Source organism: Hemiscyllium ocellatum, chromosome 25 (genome assembly GCF_020745735.1).
Source record: "Hemiscyllium ocellatum isolate sHemOce1 chromosome 25, sHemOce1.pat.X.cur, whole genome shotgun sequence".
Lineage (NCBI taxonomy): Eukaryota > Metazoa > Chordata > Chondrichthyes > Orectolobiformes > Hemiscylliidae > Hemiscyllium > Hemiscyllium ocellatum.
The window spans coordinates 41253929-41281799 of NC_083425.1; the positions used below are offsets into that span (position 1 = coordinate 41253929).

General features: G+C 39.4%; 1 protein-coding gene across 1 annotated transcript in view; it reads right to left on the reverse strand.

The window, feature by feature from the left end:
- Positions 1 to 27871, reverse strand: part of tbcd (tubulin folding cofactor D) — a 281039-nt gene that overhangs the window by 144737 nt on the left and 108431 nt on the right. The window contains exon 14 of the mRNA XM_060844252.1: positions 6055 to 6211. Within this exon, the coding sequence (XP_060700235.1) occupies positions 6055 to 6211 (157 nt within the window). The remainder of the gene's footprint in view (positions 1 to 6054; positions 6212 to 27871) is intronic.

Below are 27871 nucleotides of genomic sequence, written 5' to 3' on the forward strand. Positions count from 1 at the left end.
TGCCAAAAAAATCCACTGTCAAACCAGGCCATTGGAATCCTGGGCCTGACCCATTACACCACCAAAGCTGCTGAAGCAGACCATCATTTTGTTGGATCCACCAGGACGTGGCCACAATGACGATGAGGAATGGACCACACCACCTCAGCTGCTGCAGCAATCTCCACTAATAATCAAAAATCTATCGACCTCAACTTTAAAATACTTTTAAAAGAATTTGCATCCACTCTCTTTTGAGGAAGGCAATGCCAAAGACTCTCAACTCTCAAGAGAAAAACATGTCTCCTCGTCTTTGTTTTAAATGATTGGCTCCTTACTTTTAAACTATGACCCCTAGTTCCAGATTCTCCGAGATGTGGAAACACGCTTTTAAAATCCACCCAATCAAGCCTCTTCAGAACCTTAAGTGCTTCAATTCAGTCACCACTGATTCTAGGGTATATAGGCCTAGCCTTTACTCATAAGGTATTATTTTCTCATTTTTATTAGTAAATCTGTAAGCATACTTGGAATTACTTCCAATACATTAACATCCTTCCATACTGTTAACAATATTCCAGATGCAGTCTCACCAATCTCCTATATAATGCAAGCATAAGCTCTCTGCTCTTATATTCTATTCCCCTCACAATCAAGCGCACCATTCTATTAGCTTTCCTGATTACTTGCTGTACCTGCATACTCATTTTGTGATTCATACACAAGGACACTCCGATCTCTCCACATCTCAGAACTCAGCAACTTCTTACCATTCAGATATAATATTCCTTTTTTAGTCTGTCAAAGTAGACAATCAGATCTTTGCCCACTCTCTTAATATGTCCGTTGTTAGCTCATGTCCTTTTTATAACTCACTTTTATAATAGCTTTGTGTCATTAGCAGATTTAGCAACCATACTTTCAATCCTTTCATCTAAATCACCATTATTGGACATTTGGAGACTATCTTTGTTTATGGCCAGTTATGATCTTTCTCAGAATTATAGAATCATTGATTGCCGACAGTGAGGAAGCAGGCCATTTGGCCCATTGAGTCCATACTGCCCCTCTGAACAGCATCCCTTCCAAACCCAAACCCGACTTGATACCTGTAACCCCGCATTTCCCTTAGCTAATCCACCTAGACTACACATCCCTGGACACTACACGGCAACTTGGCATGGCCAATCCACATAACCTGTACATCTTTGGACGTGGGAGGAAACTGGAGCACCCAGAAGAAACCCACACAGACATAGGGAGCATGTGCAGATGCCACACAGACAATCGCCGAGGCTAGAATCAAACCTAGGTCTCTGACGCTGTCAGACAGCAGCGCTAACTACTGAGCCACCATGCGGCCCTACAAGAGAAAATATTCTCCCTGCATTCACACAATTAAAATCTTTCATAATTTTAAAAATCACTGTTAGATCTTTTTTTCAATAAGCCTTTTTCCAACAGTAAAGATAGCTAAGCCTGTCAATTCTTTCCAGATTATCCATGCGATTCTGGTATCATTCTTTCAAATCTTTTCTTATCCTTTTCACCTTCTCCACACTTTGCATAATGTGCCTGCCGTAACGGCACAGGATACTCTAAATGGGGTCGAACCAATGTCCAATATAGGTTTAGTATCATCATTCCAGTCGACTGCATCATTGGAAGCCAGAACCCAGACCTAAATCTGGGTTGAGAGATCATATTTTGTTTTAATTTTAACAATGTAGTCTCTCACTGAAAAATAAGCAATGCTGCAGATTTTGCTTTTATAAAGAAAACAAAAGTTTATTAATAAAATAAACAAAAAAATGAAACAAGTAATCACTTATAATACAAATTCAAAGGGCAATTCCATTAATCCCAAAATACTTCTTTATAAATTGCAAAGATAAAAATGCAACAACTTTTTATTATACCCAAAACTTACCCTCTGGTACAGTACCCAAATACACCACTTGTACAGTATTCACACCAGAGTCCCTATCTCGAACACCTCACTTGTGACAACTAGAACGGCAGATAGTTTCTTCTTGAAAGATCTTTATACACTTGAACCTAAATATATTGAATGTTATAATTTGGAGATGCCGGTGTTGCACTGGGGTGTACAAACTTAAAATCACACAACACCAGGTTATAGTCCAACAGGTTTAATTGGAAGCACTAGCTTTTGGAGCCACGCTCCTTCAAGGAGTTAATACTGAATGTTAAGTCGCCTCGAGGGTTTTATTTAAAACTTCTGATCTGGAACTACCAGCAATTCTTGATTCACGTAATCAAATTTTATTCTCAACTTTCTTCTCAGTAACATTAATTAATACATCCATCTTCACTCAGCATTCGCAGTACTGTTCAAAATCCAGGGTAAAACTAAAAGAGAACTCTCTCTCGAAGCAACTGGTTGGCTCCCTTAAGTTTAAAAAAATTTCTCCTGACCTTCTAAACTGGATCAAGCAAAAGCAGAAACTGCTGTAAAATTCAGCAGAAGGTCAACATTCTGAAGAAGGGTCACTGGAGCTGAAATGTAAACAATGCTTTCTTTCCACGGATACTGCCAGACCTGCTGAGTTTTCCAGAAATTTCTGTTTTTGTTTCTGATTTCCAGCATCTGCAGTTCTTTGGGTGTTATTTTGTTTAGCTTCTAAACTGGAACTTGTTTATCTTGTTCAGCTGTAAGACCTTACTCCTGTACACAAAAACTCAAATTCAAATGCTAGGCCTCAAACTGCTTTTAAATAAATCACTGTGGTCACAGAAATACGGGTGAATTATTAACTTTTTTTTCCATAAGTTATTCGCTATAGCAGAGTACAAAACCCAAACTTACAACAAATTATGTTCTAGATATAAATCACATAGCTTACATCACAAAAGGATAACTACTTTTCAATGCTGGACTACTAAGAAGAATGCATGGGAGATGCTGAATTTTTTTTATGACTTTATCAATCTGGCATATCTTATAAAAGACCTTTGAAAATCTAGATAGATAACATCCAATACATTAGCATCATCTAATTTCTCTGTTAATGCCTGAAGAAATGCAATAAGGTCTGTCACACAAAACTTTCCCTTTTGCCGTTTCAATTTGTGTTTTTAATTTTAGGTTCTATCGTGGCATTCACCTCCAATAATGTTCCGGTGAAGTTAATCAGAAACTTGAGAAACAAAAACTCGCTTTCAATTTGTGCAGCCTCCTGTACTAACACCAATTTCAGCTCACATGCAGTGCCCAACATTTTCCCAACAGCTGGGGCTGGAAATGGTTTTGCTAATGCCATTAATAGCTTCTCACTCCACCTTTTGTTTACAGAAGAACCTCGATTATCCGAAGGACAAGGGTGGAGAGTATTTCCTTCAGATAATCGAATGGCGGATAACACAATTTAGCCAAGCATCTGAACCTTGTGATCTTGTTCAGATAATCCAAAATTCAAATAACTGAATGTCAGATAACCAAAGTTCCTCTGTATTTTCTTGCTCCATTACTACAAATGTTTCCATTGCACTATCATCCTTTGTCACTTAATTGCATCTACCTTTTATCTTATCACAGAATGTCTTCACCCAAGCCTTGCTTAACAACTCATTGCCAGTTTTGACTTTTGTGCTAGCTGTAGCTCAGTTGTTAGTACTGCAAATGAGTCAGATGATTAAATCTCACTTCCAGGACTTGAGCACAAACGTCAAGAGAAGTATTGCTGATGAAATACTGAGATGCTGTACAGATGGAAGTGCACTCTTTCAGATCAGATGTTAAACTGAGGTACCATCTGTCTTCTCAGTTAGATGGAACAGTGCCTTGACACTAGCTTCTTATTGTGCCAGAATTGGACCTTGAATACTGATTTACTTCCATGCACAAAAACCATTAAAAAAATTCAAATCTGCAGTTTGAATCCACAACCTAATTTGGTAAAATAATCTTCATATACATTAATCAACTTGCTTTAAATGTTAAGTCCACAATTTTTGATGAATTAATTTGCAAAACACTCCAAGTTGAAAACCAAATTACTGCATGCCCAAGTGAATATTGAAAAGCATCCAGAATACATGCAAATACCAAATGAATATCCAAAACACAAGCTACAATTCAGCTTCTGATTGTGTCATAACCAGGCTCCAAATAAAATAAAAACATTTAAAGTATAATTTATCCAGTCAATGTCTTTTGGATCAATGAGAAACTGGCCCAGAAAACAGCAAGAAACAAAGAGAAAGAAATATAGAAATACACCTTTTACCTTGTTGTTACACTTGGTTTGACACAGGCTATCGACCTTTGAGAGAATGAAAAGTGTCTTTTATCTGCCACCAATACAGATACTATACAAAATGTTTCCTCAGCAATCGGAATGCGTGTTTTAAAAAGTTCTTTCATGGAACTTACAAAGTCAGCATTTGTTGCCTATTTCTATTTGCCCTGGAGAAGGTAGTGATGAGCTGCCTTCCTTACTGCACCAATCAATAATAGTTTCACGACACCGGTGCTGAAACCAGCTTTCATTTTTGGATTTTTATTAATTATACTTAACTTTCAACAGCTGCCATGTTGCACTTTGAACTTGTCTAATGATGGCATTAAGTCTGAGCCTCTGGGTCACTGGACTAGTGAGAATACCATGACGCTACATACTTCCCACAGTGGCCTCAGAATAAACAAAAAACATGTTTGGCACATTTACGACTTCAGGCTAATTGGTATGAAAAGGAAAAGGCATCTACTTGATGCATCAAGAGCACTCTTGGAGCCAGGGTGCATACACATTAGCGCAAAGTAGAGGTACCATTATTTTTAACTTGCTCACACTAGGTTGGCTTCATTGGTGCACCCCCCAGGTCATCTCCTCTTCATTGGTTGGGCCAGCATTTATTGCCTATCGTAAATGCACTGGAGAAGCCAGTCGTATTCTTGAACCACCACAGTCCTTGGGTTATAGGGCTAATCACTTGCTGTAAGGAAGTTTCAGGACTTTGACCCAGTGACAGTAAAGGAACGGCAATACAGTTCCAAGTCAGGATGATGAGGCAATTGGGAGAAAGTTTGGAGGTGGCCTTTCTATTCTTGGTGACCACTTATTTCTATCCTGCATCACTGACAACCAAAAATTGAGGCACACAATCACAATATTTGAGATTTCTGGTTATAGGTATAGACACAAAAACTGATATAACTGAACATATGCACAAATCCCTCAATAGCAAGACAACTATTTAGCTTAGGTATCCAGTGGATCTACAAGCAGAAAGCTCTAATTGTTAAGAATGATATAGGCATTTTTACTTAAACTGCATTCCAATCTCAGAATTCCAAAGACATTAGAAAATTTGGGACTCAGTTACAGTGAAATGCTACAATCACATGACATTCACTGGGGGGGGAGAAAAATCGAAATACCTAAAACCGCTTTCAGAACTTGAACTTAAATTTATTGCAAAAACTGAAACAGAGTGACTGAAATTTATATCCTAATCAACTTCTCAGCAACACAGCACAACACGACTTCTCAGACTTCAATTTCATTAAACACTTTCCAGTTCTGTTGTTTCACAGAGTATTATTGCAATGTAATGTTTGATTCACATAACTTTTACAACACAGGTGCTTTATTTCATTCCATAGTCCAAGCCAATGAAAATGGACAGAGATTGCTCAGCTTCATTTCACTTCAATGTCATCTGAAAAACATAAGGAGCATACCCCAACTCTTCTGGTCTGCTCACTGCTTGCCAATGCACTGGACTGCCATTTATGTCATCTGCCACTTCACCTACCCTTCCCTTACATCACTCCACTAACATCAAACCAGACATATAAACATATCATTTGGTAGCTAATCTGAAAAAGGGTATGTACATTGTTTTACATCTAATTCAACTTAATTTTTATGGAGTCCTCAGAGGGACACTGCACTCTGTGACTCCCAGTCACACTTAGAAGGTCCCAGAAAAAATAGGGAATTGCATCATGTTCAGGCAGGGGGTGGGTGGGGAAATGTTGTAATTTCCAACAGAACTGCAATTCAACAATGAACACTGCTCCTCTGAAGATCCAATCCATGCTCTTACCTTGCTATCTGATTAACAAATGGCTTCATTTCTTGAGGGTCATAAGCACGAGCAAAGGCCCAGCAGACGTAGCAAGCTGCATCTCTCACGTTCGAGCCCACACTGCAAGCACCACGCTTCTCATCAAAAGTCAATGCTTTGAGTATTACAGGTACAACTATGAAAGAAAAGAGAAAGTTTAAAAAAGCGGCTCTAAGATTTTTGTTTGCAAATTTATGAATAGACTTCCACAGTTTTAGCTTTACAGACCACAGTTTTAGAATAACGGATGGAACATTTAAAACAGAGAGGAGGAGAAATTACTTTTCCCCAAAGGATTTTCCTCAATATCCTAGAGAGTGGTGGACACTGAGTCACTGAATAAATTTAAGGCGGAAATAGATAGATATTTAATTCATAATGCGTGAAGGATTATGGTGGGTGGGGAGGAAGTGAAACTGAGGCCACGATGAGATCAGCCATGATCGTATTATATGGCAGAGCAGGCTCGAGGGATGGAACTACTGACTCCCTCCCTTAGTTTTCATGGTCTAAGACTGCTCCATTGCTTTCCTTTGTTACCTTAGCATGTGACTAGCCATTTTCTTCAGTATTCTTTGCACCACGCTGAAGCGGAACTAACCAATTTTGCTTTTACAGGGTGGGGATTGTTGGTTTGGAAATCACATTTGCGTATTCATCTGACACACTAACAAAAGCACTTGTATTGAGCCTTTGGAAAGGAAACAGCAATATGAATTCGGTATGATTTGCTCTTTGCTAGATCAAATGTATAACACTCTTAGTTACTGATATCTATCTGCCAATGTTTTTGCCAGTCTAAAAGTATGAGCTCCTTGCATCCTCTTTAAAATTATTTACTAAGCACTCTCTCTTATTGTCAGTTCATTTGAATTCTAGAGCCTTAATTGAAATGTTGATGCACATCAATAGAAGTGGTCCTAAAACAAAACCTACTTTCAATCTTTCAGAGCAAGTGTCACCACTCTTCCTTCCTGGTCCTTCCGCTTCTCCATAAATTCCTCCAACCCTTTAACCGGTGCTTAAACTTTCATTTCTTTAACTCCAGTATCTTGAGCATCCATCACTTCCTTTGTCCTACTAAAGGTAATTATCTTTTCAGCAAAGTAAGCCACAAGCTCTGAAATTCTTGTAAACCCTTCCATCTGTTCACCTCCAAGAACCTCTATAGAGCTCACTTCAAAGCATACATCCTTATAGAAGTTTCTGTCAACTTTGTTTAATAACTCTCATGTTCAACGTTCACTTTAGTCATTATTACTCAGTGGAGACATGGCTGTAGGATGGAATGACCAGGAACACAATATTCAAGGGCAGTCAACATTCTAGAAAAATTGGCAAACAGGAAAAAACTACAGGTCAGCATTTTAATGCAGTAAGATATCAGTCTGGTGGGGAGTAGTGATATAGGTGCAATAGATCCTAATGTGAAATTGGGTGGGGTGGGAAAAAGGAACATCCAAGTCTCAGATGGGAGTTGTCTGTAAGTCCAAGAGGAGTTGCTTCACTGTCGGACAAAGATGGGTCATACAATTGCCAAGAGGTGATTTTAATCTGCTTATTAACGACAGATTAAAAAGTCACACATTAAAGGGCAACATGGAAGACAAACGGTGTTAGGGCACCTTAGGGATTGTTTCTTTGAGCAGTACATTGCACAAGTCACCCACGAACAGGCTATTTTACATATCTGGTAGTGAAGTAGCATAAATAAGAGATCCCATTGTTATGCATTCCCAGGGGAGTAGCGATCGCAACACAGTAGAATTTCAATTCAGTTTGAGGGACAGAACTCAACAGCCAAAATAGTATCCCCAACTTAAATAAGGGCTATAATAGAGGTAGGAGCAAAGAGCTGACCAAATAAGCATTCACAAGCATTTAAGCAGATAGTTGTGACGCTCAGCAAAAAATTTATTTAGGCCAAAAAGAAGGACTTGACGAGAAAAATGAATCACCTCTTGTTCAAAGGCATTCATAGCAAGTGAAACTAAGGTGTAGGTCAGAGGATCGGGATTCTTTTTTTAAGGAATCACCAGTTGACTAAAAACTAATAAAAAGGGAGAAAATTTATTTTGAAAATAAATTGGCAAGAACTATGAACTTACACAGGTTTTAAAAAAGTAGATAATATGAATGTGAGAGCTTTGAAGGATATAACTGAAGATTTGAATATGGAAAACTGGGAAATCGCAGATAATTTAATGCAAAGTTTTGCATCAGTCTTCAAGGTAGAGGACACAATAAATGCCCCCAAAGATGTAAGATAAACAGGATGCTAATGGGAGAAAGGTGTTGTAACAGTCTGTATCAGCAGGGATGAGAGCATTTGACAAACCAATGAAGCAGACAAGTTGCCAGGATCTAAGGGACTGCATCCATTGGTTTTAAAGGAAGGGACTGCAGAGATAGTGGAAGCATGGGTTGAAATATTCCAGAGCTCTCTGGATTCTGGAAAGATTCCAGAGGATTAGAAAATCACTAGTGTGTGATGCCTTTGTTCAGAAAGTAGAAACTATAAGCCAGTTGGTCTGATATCTGCCATTGGGAAAATGCTAAGATCTATTACTATGGAAGACACAGCAGAACATTTAGAAAAACTTAATGCCAACAGAGTCAACATGATCCTGTGAAAGCAAAATCATGTTTGACAATTTTGCAAGAGATCTTTGAGGCCATAACAAGCACAGTTTTTTTTTTAGAGGAACCAGCAGATACAGTATTTTTTTGGATTTCCAGTATGCATTTAATAAGGTGCACAAAAGAAGGTTCTTCCACAAGACTGTAGCATGCAGTATGGCACATGGTTTGAGGATCGATTATCACACAGAAACAGACTTAAAATTAATGGGTCTTTGTCAGTTTAGAAAGTCATAACTACTGGAGTAGCAGGACGTTAATTATTTACCATCTATATTAATGAGTGGGAGGGGGGTCTCCAAATTTGCTGCAAATACAAAAATAGTGAGGAGGGCATGTTGTGATGAGGACATAAAGACTTTTAAAGCGGATATAGGTAGGTTGAGTGAATGAACAAAACCATGACAAATGAAATGTAATATAGCTAAATGGGGCAAAAAGTGTGGTGCTGGATAAGCATAGGAGGTCAGGCAGCATCAGAGAAGCAGGAGAGTCAACGTTTTGGGCATAAGCCCTTCATCAGGAGTGTGTACGTGTGGGGAGAGGGGCTAAGGGGGTTGAGAAATAAATGGGAGGGGGGGGGTGGGGATAGCTTGGAAGGTGACAGATAGATGAAAGTGGGGGGTGATGGTGATAGGTCAGAGTGAAGGGTGGAGCAGACAGGTGGGAAGGAAGATGGACAGGTAGAACACTTCAAGAGGGCAGTGCCAAGTTGGAAGGTTGGATCTGGGATAAGGTGAGGGGAGGGGAGATGAGGCAACTGGTGAAATCGATATTGATGCTGTCTGGTTGGAGAGTCCCAAGGCGGAAGATGAGGAGTTCTTCCTCCAGGCGTCAGGTGGCTTGGATTTGGCGGTAGACTTGCATGTTCTTGGTGGAGTGAGAGGGGGAGTTGAAGTGGTTGGCCACAGGGCGGAAGGGTTGTTGGGTGCTTGTGGCCTGGATACGTTCTCTGAACTGTTCCGCAAGTTGGAGTCCTGTCTCCCCAAAATAGAGACCACATTGAGAACACCGGTCACAGTGGATGCGGCATCTGGATGTGCAAGAAAATCTCTGCCGGTTGTGGATGGATCCTTTGGGGCCTTGGATGGTGAGGAGGGGAGATGTGGAAATAGGGTTTACACCTCTTGTGGTAACAAGGGAAGGTGCAGAGAGTGGATAGTGAGTTGGTGGGGGCATGGACATAATGAGGGAGTCATGGAAGGAATGGTCTTTGCGGAAGGCTGATAGGGGTGGGGAGGGAAATGTAACTGTGTGGTGGTGGGGTCTGACTGTAGATGGTGGAAGTAGCAGAGGGTGATGGGTTGTAGTCGGAGATTGGTGGGGTAGAAGGTGAGAACCGGGGTGGGGGGGTTCTATCCTTGTAGTTGGAGCAGTGAGACTCAAGGCTGGAGGTGCGGGAAGTGGAGGAAATGCATTGGAGGGCATTGTTGACCACATGGGAGGGGAAATTGCCTCTAGCATCTGCAGTCCTCACTTTCTCCAGAAATAAATATGCTCATATATTTTATTGAAGTCCCTTAAAAACTAAAGTTTCCAAGTACTTACTGTGCAACATGAGGTTTAGTTTCATAGCTATTAGTTAACTTCTCAAAACTCTAGCATGGAAAAACAAAAGGGAAGAACTATGACAAAGACGGAGTTCATGATGCAAATTGAAACTGCAGAAAGATTAACAAGCAAGTTGCCGGAACAAAAGGGTTTGAGTTATCGGGAAAAGCTAAATAGGCTGTGCTTTTCCCCTACAGCGTCAAAGACTGAGGGGTGACCTTATAGAGATTTACAAAATAATGAGGGGCACGGATAGGGTAAATAGTCAAAGTCTTTTTCTAGACTAGCAGAGTCTAAAACTAGAGGACATAGATTTAAAATGAGAGGGAACGACTTAAAAATGACCTGAGGGGTAACTTTCTCACCCAGAGGGTGGTGCGTCCCTAGAATGAACTGCCAAAGGAAGCGTTGGATGCAGGTACAATTACAACATTTCAAAGGCATCTGGATGGATACATGAATAGGAAGGGTTTATAGGGATATGGACCAAATGTTAGCAAATAAGACCAGAACAGATAGGATGTTTGGTCAGCACAAATGAGTTGGACCAAAGGATCTGTTTCTGTGCTGTATGAATCTAAGACTCTATGTTATTCCAGTACAACAGCAATTTAGATGATTCTCAACTGCTCTCTGAAATGGCCCAGCAGCTCAGTTATACTAATTGCTATGAAGTCTCAACAAAAAAATTAAACCAGAAAGACAGCTTGGCATCTACCCTCAGCATCTGAAACTATAATGGCAAAAACAGCCCTGTCAACCCTGCAAAGTCCTCTTTACTAACATTTGAGAGCTAGTACCAAAATTGGGAGAGCTATCTCACAGACTACTCAAGCAACAGCTTGATATTGCCTGTAAAGTATGATACCATATCCCGGACACCACCATCTCTGTCTGTGGCCTGACCCAAAAGCAGGACTGACCCAGCAGAGTGGCAACTTAGTGACCTACAGTCAGAAGGAGGTTGCCCTGGAAGTCTTCAACATGAAGTTTCCTAGCATCAGGTCAAATACAGGCAAGGAAATGTACTGATTACTACATACTGTTCCCCCTTGGCTGATGAATCAATACCCCTCCAATACACTTGGAGGAAGCACCGAGGGTGGCAACAGTGTAGAATGTAGGAGATGTCAATGTTCATCACCCAGAGTGGCTCAGCACAAACACAACTGATCAAGCTGATTGGGTCCTAAAGGACAGAGCTGCTGGACTGACACTGCAACAGATGGTGAAGGAACCAACAAGAGGGAAAAAAATTACTGGATTTCAGCCTCACCAATCTGCCTGCTACATGTGCATCTGTCCATGACAGTATTGATAAGAGTGACTACTGCACAAACCTAATGGAGATGAAGTCCTGCTTTCACACTGAGAATACCCTCCATTCTGTTATCTAGCACTTTCATCATGCTAAATGGGAGATTTTGAACAGATCTAGTAACTCAAGACTGGGCATCCATGTGACACTGGGGCCATCTTCAGCAGCAGATTTGTACACAATACAATCTGTGAAGTCATGACCTGGTATCTCCCCCCAAAATGTCGATTTTCCTGCTCCGCTTCTCCAGCACCAATCTGATTTAAACGCTGGTTTCCAGCATCTGCAGTCCTCACTTTTGCCTGGTATCTACCATCACCAAGTCAAGTGATCAACACTGATTCATTCAAGACTTCAGGAGGGCATACCAGGAGCAGTAGAAAGCATAGCGAAAATTAAGTAATAATGTGGTGAAGCGAACAAACAGGACTTCTTGCATGCCAAACAGCATAAGAGCAAATGATAGACAGTTAAGCGTTTTCATAATTCATCAGATCTGAGCTCTGCAGTCCTGCCACATCCATTCATAAATCGTGGTGGACAATTAAACAATTCATGGGAGGAGGCGGCTCCAAAAATATCCCCATCTGAATAATCAAAGAGCTCAACACATCAGTAGAAAAGCTAAGCCCAATGATTTGCAACAATCTTCAGACATAAGTGAGAGCGGATGATCCATCTCAGTCTCCTCCAGTGATCCACAACACTACAAATACCAGTCTTCAGCCAATTTGATTCAGTCCATGTGATATCAAGAAATGGTTGAAAGCACTGGATTCATACAAAGGCAATGGGCCCTGACTACATCCCAGCAATAGTACTGAAGACTTGAGCTCCAGAACTTGCCGCATCCCAAGCCAAGCTGTTCCAGTACAGCTACAAGGCTGATATTTACCTTATAAAAATATTGTCCAGGTATAACCTGTAAACAAAAAGCAGGACATAGCCAATCTGGTTAGTTACTGTCCCATCAGTCTGTTCTCACTCAACAGTTAAGTAATGGAAGGTGTCATCAACTGTGCTATCAAGCAGAACCAGCTAAGCAATAACCTGCTCATTGATGTCCAGTTTCAGTTCCACCAGGAACATTGAGCTCCTGACCTCAATAGCTTTGGTTCAAACATGGATAAGAAGAGTTGAATTCAGAGGCGAGGTGAGATTGACATCAAGGCTGTGTTTAAACAATTGGGGCGTCAAGTACCTGAGCAGAACTGGAATCAATGGCAATTGGGAGAAAGTTGTGGGCTGTTTTGAGTCATACCTGGAAGATGGGAAGATGGTTGTGGTTGGTGAAGATCAATTATCTCAGCTCCAGAACATCCCTGCAGGAGTTCCTGATGATAGCACCCTCGGCCCAACCATCTTCACCTGACTCATCAATAACTTGACCTCCATCATCAGGTAGAAGTGGGGATGATTGCCAAAATCACACAACGTTCAGCATCACTCGCAGCTCCTCAGGTATTGAAGTAGTCCATGTCAAAATGCAAAAATAATTGAACCAGACTTGGGCTGACAAATGACAAGTAACATTCAGGCCACACAAATGCCAGGCAATTACCATCTCCTATAAGAGTAATCTATGCACTGCTCCTTGACATTCAATGGTGTCACCATTACTGAAATACCACCACCAACTCCCCCCCAGTCCCCACCTCTCTGTTCACATCCTGGAGGGTTTCTATTGACCAGAAACTCAACAGGACTCAACATATAAAGACAGTATCTCCTAGAGCAAGTCAGAGGCCTGAAATTTTGCACAGTGGAACTTATCTCCTGACACTTTGAAGCCAGACCACAAGTTACATGGTACAAGTCAACAGTTTAATGGAATATTCCCCACTTGTTTGTAAGATTCCACCTCCAAAAACACTCAAGGTTGACACTGTCCAGGACAAAGCAAACCGCTCGAGTTGACGCATGTCCACAAACAAACAATCACTCCCTCCACAATTAACACTCAGTAGTAGCTGTGTGTAACAACTACAGGACGCACCATAGAAATTCACCAAAGATCTTCACTAGCATCTGCCCATGACCTCTTCCATCTAGAAGGGCCAAGGACAGCAGACACATGGGAACACCACCACCAGCAACTTCCCCTTTAAGATACTCACCATCCTGGACTGGAAAAAATCATCCTTCAATGTCACACAGTCAAAAACCATGGAATTCCTTGATAGCACTATGGGTCTACCTTTCGCACATTGCTGCAGTTCAAGATGGCAACTCACCACCACCTTCACAAGGGTAACTAGGGACTGGCAAGAAGCGTTGCCCCAGGCAATATCCCTGTACCACAAGTGAATTTTTAAAAAGCATATTTTGATATATCATGGCAATTTAAAGCAGTTAATGTTTAACACTACTGGACATACACCAGGTAACGATGAAATGCTAGACATAATAAGAGATGGAAAAAAAGAAAGAATTAAACAATTACAAATTCTGACTATTGGATAGATATGTATTTCAGAAGAGAAAGGTGTCCAGCAATGACCCAACAATTTAAGATTCTCACCCTCAATGTCAACATTCTCCATAGCCATTGCTCTGGGTCTGTAATATTTGGAGAAGTCTGCATTCCTCCAATTTCAGCTTTTGTACATTTCAAATTTCCTTCAACTGCTATTTGTGGCCAATTCCACAATGTTCTGAGGAAGGGTCACCAGACCTGAAACATTAACTCTGATTTCTCTTCACAGATTAGGTTAGGTGAAGTGGTCATGCTAAAATGCCCGTAGTTTTGGGTTAAGGGATAAATGTAGGGGAATGGGTCTGGGTGGGTTGCGCTTCGCCGGCTCGGTGTGGAGTTGTTGGGCCGAGGGGCCTGTTTCCACACTGTAAGTAATGTAATGTAAATAACGTAAAGTAACATAGATGCTGACTGACCTGCTGAGCTTTTCCAGCAATTTCTGTTTTTGCTTCTGATTTACAGCATCCACAGCTCTTTCAGTTTTCATTTAAAATGGGTCAAACTACCTCGCATCTGCATATATTTTGTAACCTTATGTAGTTTGAAGTGACCTAAAGCTTTAAATATTAAATGAAATGTGGCAGTACAGATTAAATACAGCAAACAAGGTTAATAGGTAAAGTATACTGGAAAGAACAAGTGCTTTGGCACATACATGAATGCATGTGATTTCAATTGTGCTTATCTTGAAATGATCTAATTCTGTGCAAAAAGAAAGTATCGATCGAGTTTCCTGAAATTCTGGTTTTTATTTCAGTAACTAAGGTAACCATTTCTGCACAAAGATAATATGTCCTTTAATGCACAGTTTAAATTCCTTCTGACTGCCAACAAACATCTCCTAAACCTGCCTTTTCACGCTACTCTGAAAAAGATAGGTGAAACCTACCTCTGTAACTTGACTGGAAATCCTCCCACTCATCCCGAAGGAAATCTCTGCTCATAATGTACGTATGCCTACATCAACAGAACTTACCCATCAATTGAAAGTTAGGCATAGAGAAGGAAAGCAATGGATTCTGTATTGTTTCAAGATTTCAAGTAATTGGCAGATACATTTGATTACTGCCCAGAAAATCCATCCTCAAGAACTTTCAACAATTCAATTTGACACTGTGTATGGTGTGGAGTTCCAGTGGTATCAAACTCAAGTGGAGTGAACAAAAACTGTTCAAGTAGCTTTTAGGTCTTGTGATGCAATGATGGGGTCCCTATCTATGGACCAGGAGGTCTGAGTTCAACATACCTGCTCCAGAGGTTTGATTAAAAAATATCAGGCCACATATGAAGAGAAACCACTGGAACACTAGATACAGGTGCAGCTGAAGGCAGACGTATGATGTTGCATTTTGTAAACAAATCCACTATCAAGCACAAATATTGACATCTAATTTCCTGTTTCACCATCCAGCTTCAGAATGAATTAATAGGTCCCCTCTGTGCAGCCAGTCATATTCATGAGTGTGACCAGACAGTGAGTTACAGTGAGTTGGTTAGGCACAATGAGAAACTACGTAGTCCTACAGTGTCCACACTATGAGGATGGTTAGACACAAATTAGAAACACAAACCTTATCCAATTTCTGTCTTCTAAGCCAAGCAGAAGTATTTAATTACATTAGATTAATCTAAGAAGCCACACTTTTTTTTAAAACAGTATTTCTTTACTGACAGTATTAGAAAGGGTGGAGTAAATGAGCCTCCCAGCAGCACTTTCGGTACCACTTTCATAAAACTTCGAAATTTATCATTTTTTTTAGTTTCAGGTATGTTTGTTTTCTTTAAAATATTTCAAATAAATATGCCTGGTTCAAAATTTAGCCACGATTTAATAAACAAATGACATGCAGGTGTGGTTAAACTCCATTAAGTTCTCTTAAGCTTCTTTAAGTTAGCTAATTGAGTACCTGGTTCAGCAATCACTGCTGTTTTGTTTAGTTAGTTAAGTCAACTGTTACCTCCTCTAGGTGTGTCTGTTTAAAAAAGTCAGCTATTGTACACTTTAAAACACAATGTAAAAGTTATCATTATATTTGAACAACATTAAGCTATAAATGGCTTCTTGAACAAGAACATCATATCACTTAAGTTGTCAAAATAAAGTCAATCTTGTTCCAAATGTATGAAGGACCTGACCAGCAGTTATGATCGTAGGTGTAATGACTGGAACTATGTCAGCCAGGTGGACCTAAAAGAATAGGAGTTCCTTGATTGGGCCTGTTAACCTGGTAATCAGGGAATCCTGGCTGAGCAGGAATGTCAGGTATTCTGCTTTCTCTTGCAGTCAGCGCTGTGCTAGCTGGGTCAGTATCATTGACTATGCACATGTAAATAAAAGGGTGACTTGGTGATGCAATACCAGCCATCGAGGAGTTATTTAAGTAGACAATAATGTCAGTTGGTCAAACATAAATCCATCAGCCACACATCAAATTACGGATTTTATTGAAGACCAATGATTACAAAAGTAAAATCCACGGTTTAACACATATCACAGATGAGGAAAGGTTTTTGAAGAAAAGCACAAGGAAAGAAAGTAGTAAGTCTGAAAATGTGACATATTAATTTTCAGAATGTGTTGTGTTTTATCTTGATTCTTGACTAAGAAAACCACAGCAATATTGCAGTATCTCACTGCATTCAATATAACTGATGTAGGAAAATAATAGTTAGCTAGCAAGATGTTTACAGCAAGAGTGTTGATCAATGATACACCTAGTACACTGTGTTGCCAAACTGAGAGAAGGTTGAAATTAAGTAATCATTTAGCCCATAACTTTTTAAGTCTGTGCTCAACATTTCAGGTGGTGGCACTTTCTAATAATGAAGATTACTTTCAAAGGGAAGCTACCAGTTTTGAATATAATGTCCATTATTTGTCTTGACAAAATTCAATCACAGAGAAACAACAGCAAAGGTTTTGAATTTCATCTCTCAGAGTACCTGAAATTGTCAACACCAGAAAGTTGTGGAGGCTAGATCATTGAAAGTATTTAAATAAATTGTAGATAGATTTTTTAAATATTGAGAAATTGAAGGCTGGAAGGAGATGGCACAAAGAAGAGTTGGAGCTTGGGGCAAATCAGTTGTCAATTTATGGGATGGCAGGACAGGCTTAAGTGACTGAATGAAGATACCTATTTCTTATCACGTTATGTAACAGTGAATACAAGACAGAGCAGTCTATTTATCATTTAATTCAATCATCTTTCTAGAACTCCACATAATTGTTATTTTTTAACTTCAAGAATCTCTCTTTTTCTGTGATTTAGAGAATGCAGATGGATTGAAAAATGGTAGTGGACATACAAGATTAAATTTAAAATAAGGCATCACAGAAGCCATTTTCAGGATGCTAATACTCACTTGATTTGATTACATGCCAAAAGGAGCGTCCTTGTGTTATGGACCAGGCCAGACCCCCTCAAAACATTTCAAGGAGGTAGCCCAGACTCTAACTTTTCTACTTGTTCTAAGCAGGTGTAAAGTGGATATTCCAGGAGTGATGCAGCTAGCCTAACCACTCAGTTTTAAACAAAATAGAATTTGTTTACGGTCTACTGAATGAAACACGAACAAAAGAGAACCGAATTTAGAAAACCTGAACCTATCTGAAAACCCAATTGATTCTATCGCAACTTCATAATGCCGTTCGAAACACCTGCAACATCCCCATAAACACCCCCTTGGCAAAAAAGGTAAAATCAAACACAGGTTCTCACAGGAGAGATGTCAGAGAGAAAGTCAGCCAGAAAACCTCTGCTGAATCTGGGAAATGTTTCCCCCAGCAGCTTCAAACAGACTGCTTGCTAAAACCAAACCAGAAAAAGTCCTGGACAGGGAGAACAGGCCACTCCCTTTTCATTGCAAGTGTTTCTAAAAAAAATTAAAAGCCTTTTCAAGTGAATATATCCAGACATATTTGCCTTTATGACCCCTTTCGAAAGAAACCAACAACAGAATAACCTTGTTACAGGAGCAGCGTCATCACACTTAAAATATTTATCACTACCTTCTGCCCTCTGTCCACCTAAATTTCCCTGGAGAATTACACCAGCTGCTCATTGGAGATCTGTGGCTCATTTCATTGTCTCTATCACAGAAAAGAATGCAATGTATTGATTTTCTTTATCCTGGCTCTTTCTGGAATAGCCTCAATCAACATTTAACATTTCATCTGTTAGCCATGCACCACTGAATAAAGACAGTTATTAATCATTCATTTCCCAATGTGTTATTTTTCCACTGTAACCTGGCAAAACAAGTATAATTCTATAACTAACAGTAAGTCCGCAGATTCATGTACCAACTCATTACAGAATGAAGCTCTTTAGAGCTAAGAGAATTCTTTAACTACATGAATAGGAAACAATCTTTTAAACCTCCTGGTAGCATCTGATGCCATCCACCTTATTTCAACATGAATACAGGCTGCCTCAGGTATTATGATTATCTTATTCTGTGCCAACTTAGTAAGATTGTTTTCATGATTTAAGATTTATAGCAATTACCGTCAGAATGGGGAGTTGAGATAGGGAGAGATAAAGAAAATAAGATCCACAAAACAATAGCCATCCTCCCACTCATCACCTCAATGATAACAGCAATAATTTATAAGAACACCTTTCACATAATAAAACATCCCAGAAACTTCACAGAATGATAAGAAAACAAAATTTTACGTGGAACTACATAAGGAAATACTTAGGAGTATAACCAAAAACCTGATCAAAAAGGTGGTTTCAACAGTGTCTTAAGGAAGCTCAGAGATATACAGATTATCCGAACGACACAGGCGAGGAGTATTTTGCTCAAACAATCGAATGTTCGGATAATCGATTGAAGGATAACAGTTTAGCCAAGCATTGGGACCTTGAGATCTTGTTCAGATCATCCGAAATTCAGATAATCAAATGCCGGATAATCAAGGTTCCTCGGTTTACAGCTTGACAGGTCTAGTTTAAAGAACTACCTCAATAGCTTAAGGTACAGCGACCAATAGTAGAACAACTAAACTTGGGATCTTCAATCGGTCAGAATTAGAGAAGCAATATTCTCACAAGGTTGCAGAGCTAAAAGAGATTACATGTATACTACAGCAGTAAGTGTTGGGAGATATTTGAGAACAAATTATTTTCCAGTTGAATGCCTACTACCTGGGACAATATCATAGTTATCTATCGTGTTCCAACCAATTCAACCAGTTTTAACAAAGCAAAATCTTGCATCTTCTTTAATCCCATACAGCAGCTGTAGTCAGAATTGGAAAGTGAGATAGAGCAAGAGTTTTTAAAATATTAAGATCCACAAAACAAAAACAGCAGGACTTTTGATTCTAGGTTAGAGCTTAGATGCCAGAGATTTGGATGACTTCAATCATACAATGGGAAGCCTGCCAATAAAAAAAACGAAAAATCAAAACACAAAGACATGGATGAGGGTTTCTGCAGCTGACTAGCTGAGGTGGGGTGGTGAGAGATAACATTATAAATGGAGAAGTGGGTCATCACACATTTCTCCTTTCAATAATTTCATCTGTTTCCACTCAAATGCACAGTAAAATTGCGATGACATGGAGGTTGAACCCCTCTGATAATTAAAACCAAACACCCAGAAAACCTCACCTCGCCTCATAATCTAGTAAAATGTGGGAGTGAGTGAAAGAGAACTCCGAAGTTCCACTATTTAAAGAAAAATAACAATTTATTTTCCTCAATTTAATAGTGAACACTAAACAAAAACAAAAATCCAAGCCACCTTTTTCTTAACTATATTTTGGAACAACCCCCTGTCTCCTAGCTGCTCTGGACTGGCAGCTGGTGACTATACTTGAAATTTACTTTAAAATTCAAAAAACACTTGCTAACTTAAAGTGAACACACACTCTTTCAACTTCGTAACAAAATGCATCCCCATCTCCTCCTGCTTATATAAGTCTTGCCAGGATTTTAAGTGTCTGACTTTTGCACACATATACTAAGAATATTTTAACCTTTGCTTTGTATTTATGTTTTGGCTCATCGATTCACACTTCTAATTCATGTGAGCAACAAGAGTTAAATAACCAGCAAATAAAATAACTCAAACAAGTTCTACAGAGATTTTAGCTGTGGACTGCTGGAGGGCAGAGATTAACCAATCTGCAATCCAACTTGAGGTAAATATGCATTAATTTATTCAAATTGCTGAAGGCTTGAAGTAAGCACCAATGTAAACAAGTTATTAAACAAGATGAGAGTTAAAGCACACTCCTGTTGACCATTGGGGAGTCAGGAAAGCATTGGAAATGTAGATGCCATCAGACCAGCCAGCAACAATCTAGATACTGGATATAACAAAGGTACATTCAATCCAGTCCACCCCAAACTTCTTCTAATTTACATCTCGATACTTGTGTCGAAACTGGGAATGCTGTCAACAAATTCATTATACTCACATAATGATGCAAGCTGTTCAAAGTCAAAGACTGTTCCATCATTCATCCGGAACAAAACAGACCCACCAGAAATGGTGAGGGAGTTGGACTGGGAGTTCTCCACATTGACTCCAGACTGCATGAAATCTCACCAGTTTTGGATCAAACATAGGCAAGGAAATTTTTTGTTTAATCCCACTGATGACCATTCTTTCATTGATGAATTTTCATGTTGACCATCTCAGTTTAGGAACAAAACTCAGGCGACTGACTGTGTGGAGTTTGCACGTTCTCCCCGTGTCTGCGTGGGTTTCCTCCGGGTGCTCCGGTTTCCTCCCACAGTCACAAAGATGTGCGGGTCAGGTGGATTGGCCATGCTAAATTGCCCGTAGTGTTAGGTAAGGGGTAAATGTAGGGGTATGGGTGGGTTGCGCTTCGGCGGGTCGGTGTGGACTTGTTGGGCCGAAGGGCCTGTTTCCACACTGTAAGTCTAATCTAAATAATCTAATCTAAAAGTATAACACGTACGGTGGGTGGGGGACTTCAAACTCTGTCCCCAAAATTGGCTCGGTAGCACCTCATTACAGCAGTCATCCAAACACAGAGAAGATTGATACATAACTTAAAGTACATGCAACTTATTCAATAGTTCGTCCTCATTAACCTAAATGCTTCAAGCTCTTTCAGTGGAACCGTTCAGCAAATGGATGCAAATTTTTATTTAAGACCTGTCATGCCTTATGTCTCCTCCTTAGTCTCTACTTGGCCCACATCAGCTTTCATCATCTTCTTATTGTTTATATGCCTACAGAAGACTTTTGGATTCTCCATTAGTTAACTACCAGTCAACTTCGATAATCAGCCTGATTCCTGCTTGTATTATCTACTTGGCATTATCATAAACACACATTTTCTTCTTTATTTTATTCTCTACCTGTTAGTCATCAAGGAAGCTCTGGATTTGCTTATTCTACCTTTTCCCTCTATGAAAATATACCATGAATATGTTTGTACTCTCTTCTATAAAGGAAGCCCACGAACATGCAGGAAACATCAACGAGAGATATTATTCTTAGAATCAGAACATGATTTGAGAAAAGATAAGAGCTTTTCAAATGGGAGTGCAACAAAACCTACTAGGTCGGTATAGCATTTTTGGTTTGATTACAAGAGAAAAAAACAAAGCTGTCACAAGGAGGCTAAGTAGCCAATTTGGAAGTAATTTAGAAAAATGGCTGATCAGTAATGATGAAAACATTATACATTAAATTTTACCTAATTGTAATATTAGTGATGAAAGGTATTCATCCTAGAAATAATATATTTTAAAACATGCAGCTTTATGATTTATGCACAATAAATGTAAATTCTGTATAATATTCTTCACAAACTTATTTTTGTTGTGCCCTTAAGGCATCAAGTCACCTGTGGACGCCTGCCCTCCCTCACTAACGATGTAACATCAGGTGGTGATGACCCACATACTTGCACCTTATTCTCACCATAATCAATTCGTAAATAAGGTACTTGGAGCAATATTTTCCCATTTAGATCTATAAATTACACAAATTATCTAAGTTATCAAGCATCATCTCGGTATTAAAGGGCAATACTGAGTTTCAGCACAGGATATTTTGGCTTTCTATACTACATAATCTCACATCTGAGTCAGGAAACTCAGGATTCAAATTGCATTCCAAAACTTGACCACATGATCTAGGTCTCACGGTGCAGCATCCTTTTAAAAAGACTGTCAATGGAGGCCTGTTCCAGAAGTTCAATGAGAAGGAAGGATCCATTCAAAAGATTAGCGAGTTCTCTATCCTGGCTAAGATTACTCTTTCAATTACAACACCAGAACAGATTTACAAAACAGTAGATTTGTTCCCAATGCAGGCAAAAGGCGTGGCTGTTATAGATGGTTGTCAAGATCGATCAGCACTTGTGCACCAGCTGCACCGCTGACATAAAATACCGACATACAGTTGTTCCTTACTCTTAATAAATGCCAGTGGGAATCGAAAGGAAATAATTTTAGAAAAATACAGTTCTCATTCCCCATTCTATGGGAAGATTGACACAATTAATTTCACACAGTTTGTGTAATGAACAAATTCCCTTTGACATATATATTGACTTATTAGTCTATCATATTCCAGACAGATAAAAAGTTTGAAAACATGCACCAAAAGATTTAAGAACAACTTCTTCCATTATCAGACTTATAAAGTGACCTCTCACATTTAGAGTTGATCTTTCTCTTCACTGTGTCTGCAGCTGTAATACTATATTCTGCACTATGTTCTATTACCTTGATGTACTTGAACAAAACAAACAATACTTTTGACTGTATCTTCATTCTTGTGACAATAAGTCAAATCAAATAAACGATTGATGGTCTTGGAAGAGCAGTCCTGACAACAAGTGATCAGACAATACTGATCTCTCTGCAGCTCCTTGACTTACTGCTAATTACCAAACTGATTGCACTGGATCTGCAAGACTGAACCCAATCTCTGGACTGCAGTGATACAGAAGCCTGACCACCCCAAGCATTCAACTGACCCTGTTCAAGTCCCTGGACTGAGATCAGATGCTAGCCTTCACTGATAATAGTGATACAATCCAACTGATGATGGCTGCAGTTGGAATTAAATGTGGACAACGACCCTTAGACTTTGAGACATGGTCATTTTGCTGAAGCACATCTAGTATGCTTGTCACATAAACTGCTGGAACATGCTGTAGGTGTGACATTGACATAGAATGCTGTCATACTGCAACATATCTGTGCTCTTGACTGACCATGACAAACTGCCTGGTTTCATGTCTGCACCAAAGGGCAAGGCAAATCAAAGATGCTGTGAGATCCAAGTGTGTGTGAGGTAAGTTGGTGCTCAAAGATGACCCCTGCTCTAATGCACAAGATGCCTGTCTTGTCCCTGTGTACAGAGCAGCTTAGCAGCAGCATTACAATTAAAGGTGACGGTGCATTCAAAAGTTCAGCACTGAATTTGAAGTGTCTTGGAGATGTACCATAATGATGTAGTGAGGCTGGTGCATGTCTGATGCAATCTCTGTACAGACGGGTGTAGGCAGTCACTGCCCATGGAGTACCAATTCTGAACTGCATATTGGAAATTATCACATCTAGTTTCTCTTCATTACATTGGAGAACAGCAACCTGAACATACATATCGCAAATTTCCCCATTAATCTGCATGTATGGAAAACACAGGGCATCAGCTACATGCACCCACCAGTTGCATTTAAAATACATTAATAAAAACCCAATACGGTATACATTCTAGCATTCTTTGAAAAAAGATTTGAATCTAAATATCAAGAGGGCAATGCAATTTACTCATTAGGTTCTGAAAATTCTTGGTAGCATTTCATCAGTGTCATCAACAGAACTGGTACTTGTATCTTGAGCAGCAATTGATGTTGAGGACTGAGTCATCAGGATTTGGACCTAGTAGATTTTATGAATAAATTTCTTCTATCTGCCTGTAGCAAACTTTCCTTCTCCCTTGCAAAAATTCCGAATGCAGGAGGTGAAACTTCATTACACTTTGTGCAGAAAAGCAGTTTCATTGCTCATCGGATTTCAGGACATGTTAAAATCATTTGGGAGCAATCTGCTGTGAAATTCTTTCAACCTGCTTCCCATCATCACTTTCCCTTTCATGAACTTTAGGTTTATCACAATTCAAAGCATTTCTTCCATCTTTCATGTCATTGTAACAGGTGGTAATTTTCAAACATGACAAGCAGCTTAGGTTTCGACAGCATCTTAGCAGAGTTTCATGCGCTTTACATGTTAAAAATGGTTTCTTTGACACAGTACTTGAACTGAAATTCGAGAATTTATTTTCATAGTTATGAAATTTCATAGCTATCTAATGAAAACATGTTGATGAAACATTTTCAAACTTTGGATCACACCCTGATCCATTGGCTGAAGTAAACCTGTCACATTAAAAGGTAGAACACACACAAAGGTACTGACATGAATGAATTCTTCTGCAAGTGGTTAAGCATGATAATCATCCAATAAAAGTACAACTTGGCTACTTTCAAGCATTCCTTTCTTTCGCAAAGGGTCTTTTACATGAGACATAAAAATATGGTGTACCAACCAAGTAATAAATTTCAGCACCCATCCAAGCATACTTTGGGCTTTGTTGTCAACAGGCAGACATATTATACCTTGGAAATATCTTGGTTTTGCCCATTTTCCACACAGTCATTTTCACTTTGCATTCTCGTGGCACTTACACACACAAGGCCAATTACACATTATCTGCTTTGCTTAAAAACTTGAGCAACCTTTTCATCAACACCAGCTCAAATTATGTTTTGAAGGCATCGCCACATTAACCTCACCTTGGCAACATCATAGATATGCTCAGCAGTCAGTTTATGTTCAATCACATCATTATTGAAAATGATATAAAATCTTCATCTGATTTCATATCTGCAGATTTCTGATCAACTGATGTCAGTCTTTTGGATCCCATGTTGTATCTTAAAGCGTATGAGCCATCCTTGAGAAAACGCACATGGCTTCATGACTTTCACCTTTCATAAAATTCTTTGCCTTTTCCATTGTATTTCCTTTGTGATCTCTTTAACCAAAACCATTTATACAATGCACAATCCAAACTTAGGAATCGGAAGTTTATGATGCTGCTCTATGCTTTTATTACTTTCGGGTTTCACGAAGAACTCTTTAAGCTTGTAACTTTGGCTTGAAGATCATAGATCATTGAAGAAGAAACAACATTGAATTCATGCAGAAGCCCATTGTGATTTTCAACCTTTTCTAGTCTTTCACATGTTTTCACTTTCTATTTTAAAGTCACAACAACATGTTTTCGCTGTAAACTTCACGTGGGAATGATTTTAGTTGTCTTATTAGTTTGACAGATAAAAGAATTTGGACATAACACAATTATAAATTAAAATGGCTGCTACTACAATGGTGTTGGTGAGAGACAGAAAAGCAGGCAGCACTGGTAGCAATGGCTGTTGAGAACCCTCACATGGCAGCTGAAGATATGCATCTTGGAACTTGGCTCACCAAGTTCAAATACATATTTTTGAATAAACTTTGGAAAAATTATAATTTCCTTGAAATGCTTGCCAGGTGCATGAAAATTCCAATTTCAGATGCTTGAGGTAAACATGGAGTTTACTGTACATGAAACAAGAATACATAATTATGAGATTTTAACATGTGCAAATGGGCCTCTCACTCAGATTCTTATTTTAATATTCAAACATTGGGGGAAAAAAATTCCTTTTTTTGATCTTGTCATATTTTTCCAACTGACATGTAGTACCACTCAGGGGGTGGGAAAATTCAGCCTTACCTGTGCATTAGAAGGAAAGAGAATTTCACACTTCTTACACAGAGTTAGACACTAGATTTTGACATGGTCGCCAGTCTTCCAATATCTCACAACACGACTGAGACAGGTCACAGATCAATTGTTGCAATGTTCTCGCATTTTGTTATGCCTGATGCAGGCCTTTCTGGTTTAACTATGCTTTTCAAATTATGAAACTGAACACATAACTCATAACTCCAACAGACATAAAACACTAACCTAATATCTGGGGAAATGGGTTTGAATCTTATCATGGCAGACAATGAAACTTGAATTCAATAAAAATCTAGAATGAAAAAGCTAGCCAAAGGTCACCATGTAATCACTGCCAACTGTTGAACAAACCTATCTGGTTCACCAATGTCCTGCAGGGAAAAATAAACTCTGCCGTCCATATCCACTCTGATCTACACATGACTCCAGACTCTCAGTAACGTGGTTAACTTGTAACTGCCCTCTGGACAATTAGGAATGGGCAATACACCAATATCCAATTTATGTTTTTTTCAAAAAACATAAAAGCTTCTATGACCAGTCTTGACCAGAATTCTTGGTTCACCCCAATAAGAACATTTTGACAGCTTGATCATTTCATTAATCAATAAATAATAGAAACACATAAAGCAACTTATTTTCTGGAGAAGATAAATGATTTGTTGGTCACTAAAAGTTGCAACAAGAGATTGTAGATTTATGGGACAATTTAAAAGACATATTGCTGAAGGTTGTTGCCTTGCACTCATCAGGAAAAAAATTCAAATAATCACAATTTAAACTACAGACACCTACACTTACTGCAAGTGGGATATATTCTGATGCAGCAATCCATTCTCCACAAACAAAGAGAAAATGTTCAAGCCTTGGGATTGATTACTAGGGAGCTTGGGAACCTATTGCTCCTCATTCCTTTCTCAAAGACATAACCTCAGCCACGGTCAAATTGCCAACCAATCAACAGCATTTTCATCTCGAGTCTAAATTATAATGATCATGTGAAACTTGGAGTTCTTTCATTTGTCCTGATGAGTGCAAATCTAATGTCTCTTTACAGTGAAAATATATGTCTTGCAAATGAAGCCCAGCTTTATTTCTCAGTTATGATACTGAATTCCAAGGTTGCCATCCTGTTCTGTCTAACATCAAAAATTGGAGATGTGTCAGAATCTCTTACATCTCAATTCTGGTCGACCAAACAAATTCTGCTTTACTCATGCTAAAGTCCAACACTGGGAGTCCTTGATCCCATTCCTCTTCTTCAGCCCCCACTCAAGCTGGACACCAAAATATGCAATGTTGCTCTTCTGCTCAGTTGCAAGCAGAACTCCAATGCCAAATCAGTCCAGCAGCAAAACTACTTCCAAACTATTAACCAGCTCTGTTTCGACCATGACCCGACTGCTGACAAAATCCTCACCTAAATCTTCAAACACAAAATTTCAAAGGCTGGTTTGATGTCCTTCCTAGCTGGTGTGTGCATAATTCCTGCTCATCAAGAACTCCCTCACCCTTACGTTGTCACTAATCTTACATGCCAAGTCTATCATTATGAATCTTCTTGCATTCTTACTCTATAGTACTTCAATTTCAAAATTTTTGTTCTTGTTTCAGCAACCTTATTCCTTCCCATTCCCACTATTTTCTCATAAGAAATAGGCCACATCCTCCATCCTTCCCTCTGGGTAGAACATATATGCCAATCCCGTCCATTCAGATCAATGGCAGCAAAACTTTAAACTACCCTGTTTCAGAAACTCCTTCCTTTCACCTATCCACTTTGCTAGATTAGATTCCCTATAATGTGGAAACAGGCCCTTCGCCCCAACAAGTCCACACCAACCCTCCAAAGATAACCCACCCCCCTGACTAATGCACCTAACAACTACGGGCAATTTAGCATGGCCAATTCACCTGACCTGCACATTTTTGGAATGTGGGAGGAAACCGGAGCACCTGGAGGAAACCCACACAGACATGGAGAGAATGTGCAAACTCCACACACA